Consider the following 8,585-nt stretch of genomic DNA (forward strand, 5'->3'; position numbering starts at 1 on the left):
ATACATATTATATATACACACATATATGAAAAACAAAGTATTATAACTGAAAAAAATTACATGAACAAATCAGTGAGTTTTAAAAGGAATTAACACTCTCTTATTTCTTAAACATTTAAGAACAGCAGACACTGTTCTTTACACAGTTACCTTCCACAGTGAGTTTGGCTGTTGATCTTTTGCCTTGGACTTCAATGGTGTATTGGTCCTCATCATCAAATTCACATTCGTTGATGACTAGTATGTGCTTCTTTCCATCATCAATAATGTCATATTTTCTACCTTTTGTGATTATGTCAGTCCCTTTCATCCACATCACTTTGGGGACATCCCTTGTGATAGTACACTCAAATTGCGCTTGTTTCTTTTCAGGTACAGACACATCCTTCAGAGGAACAGTGAAGTCCATTTCAATTTCTGGAAAACAAAGGTTACAGGATCATTACAAATGGATGGTTTTGTTGTTTACACTCCAGAAAAACCAGAAATATGCTATTGCCCATACCTTTGACTGTCAGCATTGCAGTTGTAATGGCATTGAGAGCTTGATAAGAGATTTCACCAGACTGCTCAACTTCCAAGTTTTTTAGAGTGAGAAATCTCTTTGGTCCCTCTGCTTTGATATCACAAGTCTAAAGTGGAGAACAAACTGACTAAGCAAAATAATCACATCTGACAATTCCAGTATTCATTAATGGGTAAAATCACAATTCCTAACTACTTTAGTAAGAAGTGGCAAATATACAGTATTTTAAAAGAAAATACAGTTCTTACAGGTGATCTTGTTAAAATCTGGCCTTTAAGTTTCCATTCTCCTGGAATGTCCTCCTCAGAAATTTCAGTTTCAAAGTTAGCAGTCTCTTTTTCATAGACTTCCACACTTGAGAGAGGCTTCAAGATCTGAGCTTCCCGCTCTGAAAATGTCAAAAAAGAGATAGTTTAGCTAGAGCTTCACTTGAGATTTCACAAGAAATTGCACGTACAAACCAGTCATACCTCCAAGAGTTAGCTTAGCTGAGTATCGTTGTCCTTCAACCTCCATGGAATATTCCCCAACATCATCAGGAGTTGCATTCTTAATGACTAGAGTGAGAATGTTTCCATCCTTTTTTACTTCAGTCTTATCAGTGGGCTCAATAGGAATCTCTTCATCTCCTTTGAACCATTTCCAATTTGGAGTGTCCTTAAAAAGCTCCCCTTTGAATGTAGCAGTGGCCTTGGGTTTTACATGCTGATCTCTCAGTGGCTTTACCAACCAGTCTCTGATAATTTCTGTGAAGAGGTTTTTGAGTAAATGGAGAGCAGAAGCACAGAATTTATAAAGAAAACCACAGGTAATTGTTAATGTCAGGGATCTGTCGGCACATACCAACGATTTTCACATTTCCTTGAGTCTTGATGTTTTCACACTCGCATGAGTAAACACCAGCATCATCATCTTCTGAGTTCTGAATTGTCACAGCATGCTGTAGTCCAATGACATTAATAGCCAGCTTGCCAGGTATTGGCTGAATAGGTATGCCATTTTTCTTCCAGACAACATCTCTTTCTTTGCTCAGCTCACAGGTCAAATACATTGGCTGTCCCTTAATGACAGAAATTTCCTCCTCCAAGTTCTTTGTAAATCTGACAGGCAGTTCTATGAGAAAAACAAGCAAATAGGTTTTGATTTCTCGACAGCACTTGCACACATTACACACACACACACACACACACACGGACACACACACACACGTATACTACTATATAAATCTACACATAGCCTATATAACAGACAGTTTTCATATTTGTTGTAAACAATTTAATCATTGGATGTAATTTACCTTCAACAATGAGTTTTGCAGTTGAAGTCTTTTCTTTGTTGCCAAGCTTGGCAACACAAGTATACTCCCCAGTGTCAGACAGCTGCACATCAATAATTGCTAGTTTACGATCCTTTCCATCTGAAGTAAATTTGTATTTCGGACTCTCCCTCAAGTTGCTTCCATCCTTCATCCATGAGGTGATAGCGGTGGAAGGAGAAATCTGACACTCAAAGACTGCTGAAGAGCCAATAGACTCAGCTTCTTGTAGCACAATGTCTTTCAACTCCTTTACAAATTTCAAAGGGACAGCTTTAAGCTGGAATCCAAATGGTGCATCCCCTGGTGGTTTTTCACCTCCAGTACCCGGTTTTAAGCCTTTTCTCTTATCACTGTCTGCAGGTGAAGGGGTTTGTTTTGCTGAAATTCAATGAAAACATAAGTAGTTTAAATGAAGAGTTCTTACCTTGCATGCTTTCAAAATATCTGCATTAACATGTTTGTTGTGTTTTGTAATTTAACTGCACTAAATAAAATTCAGAATGTGGAATATTCTTCTTGGGCCATCACAAAATTACATAAATTACGTTTATATTCACCTTCCATACTTTACCATAACTTATGTGAATAAAATATGTACTGGTAAGTGCAGACAAAAAAAATTACATTATCTCAACACATACTATTTATTTTTAATGTTGTATTTTAATAGAAATATTACATAATAAAGTAAATAAACAAAACAAACTCTTCAAACATTTAATCGATATCACTCACCTCTAATGCCCCTGCCTTTGCCTGGTTCCTCTTTGGGTTTTCCTTCTGTATTACAATGAAAAATGATTACCACCTTTGTATTATAAAAGCAATCTCAAGATATCCCCAAAATCAAGTAGGAACAACAGCAATTAAACCACAAATATAAAAAACAATGTAAAGCCAATCATGCAACAATTTAGATTAATGTAAGTAATAAATGAATGTATGACTGCAATGAATTGGTTATGGAAGTCTTGTTATAGATTGTAAGAATGAAATTGTCTTGAACAATGAAACAATCACAATGTTGTCACACACAACACTGGTGAAGACAGACAAACATTTGAATAAATCGAAAAATAAAATGGACACAAATGGACATTATTCAGGGTAAGAATGGTGGCTTTTTCTGCAAAGCAGATAAAGAAACTCAGCGATGATGACCTGTCATCACCCTCTCACCTCGTCTGTCACCCTTCATTCCTGGAGTCTCAAGTGCACCCTCCTCTGAAGCAGTTTCTTCCCAGTCTTCTGAAGACCCATAACTCTCACGAGGAGTGAGTTCCCATTCCAAAGAACTCTCCTCACCTTCCACTTCTCTCTCTGGTCCTTCTTTGTAAATTTCTTCCTCTTGTTGAGTAGGAATCTTCTTAAGCTGCACAGTTTCAGGTGACATTTCTTTCATAACGGGTACTTTTCCTTTCCCAATTTTCAGTGGAGCTCCTTCAACAGTTTTTTCTTCAGGAGGAGATGGTTTCTTTGGTACTTTTTTTAAGGTAATTGATTCAATGGAGTCTTTTGGAGAGATTTTTGGAGGTAACTTTTTTATGGCATCAAGGCTGGGCTTCCTTTCCACAGGACTCAATTCAGGTTCTTTCAGTTTTGATAAAGTGACCTTTGGAGAAGGAGTCTTTTTCAGTTGTACATCTTGTTTAGGTTTCTCAACATGTTTTAGTAATATTTCTTTTTCATCAGGTTCCTTTGGCAAAATCTCTTTTTTTAGTGGTACTGGTTTCCTATCTTCTTTTGGACTCAGCTTCTCTCTTAAAGGAATTTCTTTAGGAGTGACAGGCTTCATTTCTTGTTCATGGGGACTTTCTGTTTTTGTAAACTTTTGTGGCTCCTTATCCAGTGTTGCTGGCAATTCAGCTTTCTTTGGTGCAGTAATCATATCGACTGGTTTTTCATCCTTTGCAGCTTTTACTGGCTTCATGACTGAGGTATCTTCCTTTTCTTTTGACACTGAAGGGATTTTTTGTACAGGTAATTCAGGTTTAGGAACTTTTGAAAATGGTTTCAGCTCCACTTTTTCCCCTTCCTGTTCATGCGTGGGAACTCTTTTTACTCTTGTTAACTGTTTACTTGGTTCCTGGGGTTTTTTATCCTTGGGTGTTTTATCAGCTGCTTGTCTGACACTGGGCTCCTCTTCTTTTTCATCCAAGGAAATTTCCACCTTCTCACGAGGAACAGCAGGTTCTTTAACTGCTTCATCTTTTTGTGGTCTCTCAATTTTTTTGAAAGCCAAGGGTTCCCTTTCTACCTCTTTTTTAACTTCTTTCATCAACACTTCTTCTGGCTTAGCAGGTCTTTCAATTGGTTTTAGCACCACTTTTTCTTGTTCTTTCTCTTTTGTTGGTATTCTTAACACTTTTTTAAGTGTCAAACTAGTTTCTTTGGGTGATTCTTCTTTGGGTATTATGACAGCTTCTTTTAAACCTACCTCTTTTTCATCAGTAAAAACAGCCTCTGTGGGAAATTTCTTAGGTTTCATCAACTGTACCTGTTCAATTACTTCCTTTTCCCCACCTCTGAAAACTTCATGACTTTCTGTAAATGTAGCTTCTGTAATGGCTTCAGAATGGATCAACTCCTCTTTTTCATAACTTAACACTTCCTGAAGAGTGATTTCTGGCTCCCCTGGCATTTCATCAGTTGGGGCCTTAGGTATCTTTTTTAGTTTAACAGTTTCTTTCTCTTCGTCCTTTCCTTTTAGCCTCCTGCTCATTTTCTTCAAAACTGGCATTTCAAAAGTTTCCTCTTCTACAGGAATTTTGCTTTTTTGTTTAAGAATGGGTCGTGTTTCACGTTCTTTGTCTGATGCAATAAAAGCTGCACATTTAGACAAGATCACACAACGTAATTCACAAAACATACAAAACATACACTTTCACAAAACTCACAGCAGATTTTGACATATCCACAGGATCAAGAGTACCAATAACACAAATATTTACCAGTAACAGACATATAAAGTAACAAACTTCACCACAGAACACAGAAAATGAAGCTAGTAATTTAAGTTAACAAGTAAATACTGATTTTTCTCCTTTGACTTCATTTTTAGTAGCCAATATGAAAATCTATCATCAAACAACATCTCGATAAGGCCACAAGACTATTTTATACCTTTTTTGGCTGCTCCAGGTGCTGTAACAGGTTCCATGGCATCACCTGGAGAGAAAAAAAATTTCAGATGAATTATTTACATTAAACAAACAATATTTCACCAAGATTCCTACAGTTCTCTATCATACAGAAAACCTTGTACATCATACATAATTATTACACTGTAAATAATTCAAAATAATATAATAAACATCTGTCGAAGAAAACATTAAAATCAGTGTGTAAAATCAATTGCATATATCTATTTGCCAAGGATTTTTAAAACTCCACTTTCATTGAATGAAGCCCTAATGAAAAAAGCACCAGTTTAAATATAAGTTAACATTACTAACTGATATTCTTTGGAAAAATTCATAGATGTCTTATTTTGTAACACATTTCTACCTTGTGCAAACCTTTTCTGTCTGTATCTTAAAATTAGCAAAATAAATAAATCTATTAAAAAAATTATCTATATTATATTAAACTAACCATAATATATTAACACTCAAAAAACATTTTGGAGCATACATATAGAGATATATAGCTTTAAGCTATAGATAATGGGAGAAATGGCAATATTAGATGATTTATTTGCTATTGATGCTGTGCATGACGTATACCTATCTGGCTTTAAGAAAAACCATGCCAATCCATGAACACAATATGGCACAAACACAGGGGTGAAACACAGTACAAGTACAGGAAAACATACTGTGTAAATGCACAAAAGCATAGAAGACACAAAAAGAGAATTTAAGAAATGTTCTGCTTCAGCACAGTATTAATAGTGTAGTTCTGTACCTTCTGGGGGAACTATTTCTTTGACTGAAAGAGGGATGACATCAGGTGTAGTCTTCTTTTCTGGCTCTGATACATTCAAGAACATTATGTGACATTTAGACAGATTAAGAAAGATTTTTAACTGCAAAAGGTTTTCATAACTCCAGGTTATAGCAACATTAATGATATATCCACAAACAAAAAAGATTTATCAAACATACAAAAACAAACACAGGTGTATTACCAAGAATAAACAAAAAATAAATAAGACTTTGATTATTGGCCAGATTTAAATGAATAAATGTAAGACAGTAAGTATTTTATCACCATACATAAGTGAATGTATGTACTTAAACACAACCAGGATACATTGACACTGAGTAGAAATAATTGTGTCTGAATGAGTAATACCATATATATTTGTGGAACAAAAGGCATGTGTGAATTGTTATTTAAGAACCTATATTGTTTTTAAACTTTATATGAATATTCTTCAGTGGTAAAAATATAAGAAGGAGGAAACTGCATTCACTAAAAAAAACCCCAGAAAATATTCCCTGAGTAATACATTGTATTCTAAGTCTCATTTTAGATACCTTTAGCAGCTTTGATTTTCTCAGCTTCTTTCTTGGAATCCACCATAACTTCTGCAGGTTTCTGTACTCCAGTTTTAACTTTAATAAGAGTATTGTATTTGTTTAAATCACAGAATATTTTAGAAGTTTACAGAAAATACTGACTTGAAAATAAGCATGTAAACTTAAAGACGTAAGGCACCTCTAACGAGGCAGAAACATATATTTAAGACATTACTCTGTACTTGCAGTAATTCTATAATTCTGTTACTGTCAGAATTACAGATATTACTCCCTTTTAAGAAAAGACTGGTAGATGATCCATTGTGTAAATTTTAGGATTTTTGCAAGTGATTAATGTTGAACTGTATCACAACATATTAACAGGTTTAAAGAACTAATTATTGTAAATACAATATGACAAATACCTGCAGTTGCAGATAATCCTGGTAGGGTTGCTGGTTTAGCTTTTTCTAGAATCTTTTTCACTTCTTCTAAAACATTAAAAAGATGCTGATGTGATACGACCGTTTTGTATTTACTTTAATTTTCTCAGTTTGAACAATTCATATATTATACAAGCTGACATAGGACATTCACACTCCTCAAAAAAGGTCCTTAAATGTAAACACTTCTAAAATTAAAGCAATATAAGTCTGCATGAACAAGAGACTTAAAATACATAAACACACATTAAGACAAAGTACCTTCTGGTTGGGGCACTTTTTCTGGAGGTTGAGCAGGTGCAGGTTTTGGTCCCTCAGGTACAACTTTCTTCTCAGCTGTTGGCATTTCAAATAAAATCATGATTTAGAGTCATAAAATTATTTAGGATGGATGAAAGTTTAATTGCTGAAAGATGATTCATATAAACACAAAAGAGCTGAAAAACAATACATGTAAACTTGATCATACAACCTGCTGATGCAGTAGACACAAACTTGGAGAAAACACATAACATAAGAAGAGTATGGGAAATTTTTGTATTGTCTAATTTAATAGACATCAATATTGTTGGTGGAAAATCTCTAATTCTGCAATGATTTAGAGGATTTCAAGTTATATATACTTCAGACAAGAATATCAGAAAATATTTACTGCTAAGAACTATGGCAGATTCATACGCTACATAAAGTCATGACAATTGTTATAACAAACATACACGTTTAGTTTGAAGAGATTTGATGTATTAGTAAAGTCCATGCCATACAGTTTGGAACATACGTTATGTTTGAGTGCTATTTAATTACAATTTATTACTCCAGCATTAGTAAACAAATTGTAAAAGAGACTGAAAGATGGACTTTTTAGATTAAAAAAGATTTGTGATCTCATGAATCTAAGATGAATTTGTTGAATGGATGATGATATTCAAGAGCTTAGAAAATTAAAAAATACCTTTCACAGATGAGTTTTCGGTTAATTCACTAAGTCTTTTTTGCTTTGAAATTAATATTTTGCTTGGTATATTTTCATCTGTCTTTTCAAACATTTCTTCCATTTTCTGTACACTTCGTTCCTTCATTTCTGTTTTGGCCATACTTGGAATTTCTTCTTTTTTATCTTTATGTGCAGTAAAGTCCTCATAAGTTTTTTCAGCAGTTTGCACTTTTCTGGGCAGAGTTTCTGTTGTAATAGGAACCGCATGAAGGACTTCATCGTGGAAAATTACATCCTTTTGTATTTTCATCTCTGGCCTGTCTTTGCTCAAAAGCATTTCTCCTGAAACAGGTGAAAGGTCTTTACTAAATGTTGTCTCTTTATCTTTATCCAGCATTTTTTCTTGTATACAAATGTCTTCTACTGAGGGAATCTTCTCTGGAGGAGAGAGATCTTCACTCTTTTGAGTCACACTTTGTATGGCTTGTTCAGTCTTCTTAAGAACTTTAAGACAAAAAATGTATTTGAGGAAGAACACAGAACATGTCGTGGTGATGAATCAACAGAAGACATTCCCAAAGAATAAGAGAATAAACACAAGTATCACAAAGAACTTACACAAACAAATACAAAAATGTATTTGACATACAGCTGCAACACATGCTGCAGTACAATACATAAAAACCCAGGATTAAGAAGATTTTAGGAAATTTTCAGGAAATTATTTCTTCACCAACTTTCCGTACCTTCTGGAGGAAACACTTCTGCGAATGGAGTAGGGGTTACAGTCTTCTTTTCTGGTTTAGTCCCTTTTGAGAATACAATTTGACATTTAGAATTTGACAACATGAAAAAGATAAAGAAAGCAAACAAGACCCATCACAAGAATTTAAGAAGTATA

At 34.5% G+C, this 8,585-nt stretch overlaps 1 protein-coding gene across 1 annotated transcript in view; it reads right to left on the reverse strand.

Moving 5' to 3' along the window:
• LOC108924242 (titin-like) overlaps window positions 1-8,585 on the reverse strand; it is a 187,098-nt gene that overhangs the window by 93,516 nt on the left and 84,997 nt on the right. Inside the window, exons 114-125 of the mRNA XM_029247485.1 lie at window positions 8,431-8,493; window positions 7,012-7,086; window positions 5,751-5,816; window positions 4,968-5,012; window positions 3,024-4,670; window positions 2,580-2,624; window positions 1,824-2,222; window positions 1,370-1,639; window positions 997-1,272; window positions 775-914; window positions 506-632; window positions 151-417 (exon numbers count right to left, since the gene is read on the reverse strand). Of these exons, the coding sequence (XP_029103318.1) occupies window positions 151-417; window positions 506-632; window positions 775-914; window positions 997-1,272; window positions 1,370-1,639; window positions 1,824-2,222; window positions 2,580-2,624; window positions 3,024-4,670; window positions 4,968-5,012; window positions 5,751-5,816; window positions 7,012-7,086; window positions 8,431-8,493 (3,420 nt within the window). The remainder of the gene's footprint in view (window positions 1-150; window positions 418-505; window positions 633-774; window positions 915-996; window positions 1,273-1,369; window positions 1,640-1,823; window positions 2,223-2,579; window positions 2,625-3,023; window positions 4,671-4,967; window positions 5,013-5,750; window positions 5,817-7,011; window positions 7,087-8,430; window positions 8,494-8,585) is intronic.

This window comes from Scleropages formosus, chromosome 21, assembly GCF_900964775.1.
Source record: "Scleropages formosus chromosome 21, fSclFor1.1, whole genome shotgun sequence".
Lineage (NCBI taxonomy): Eukaryota > Metazoa > Chordata > Actinopteri > Osteoglossiformes > Osteoglossidae > Scleropages > Scleropages formosus.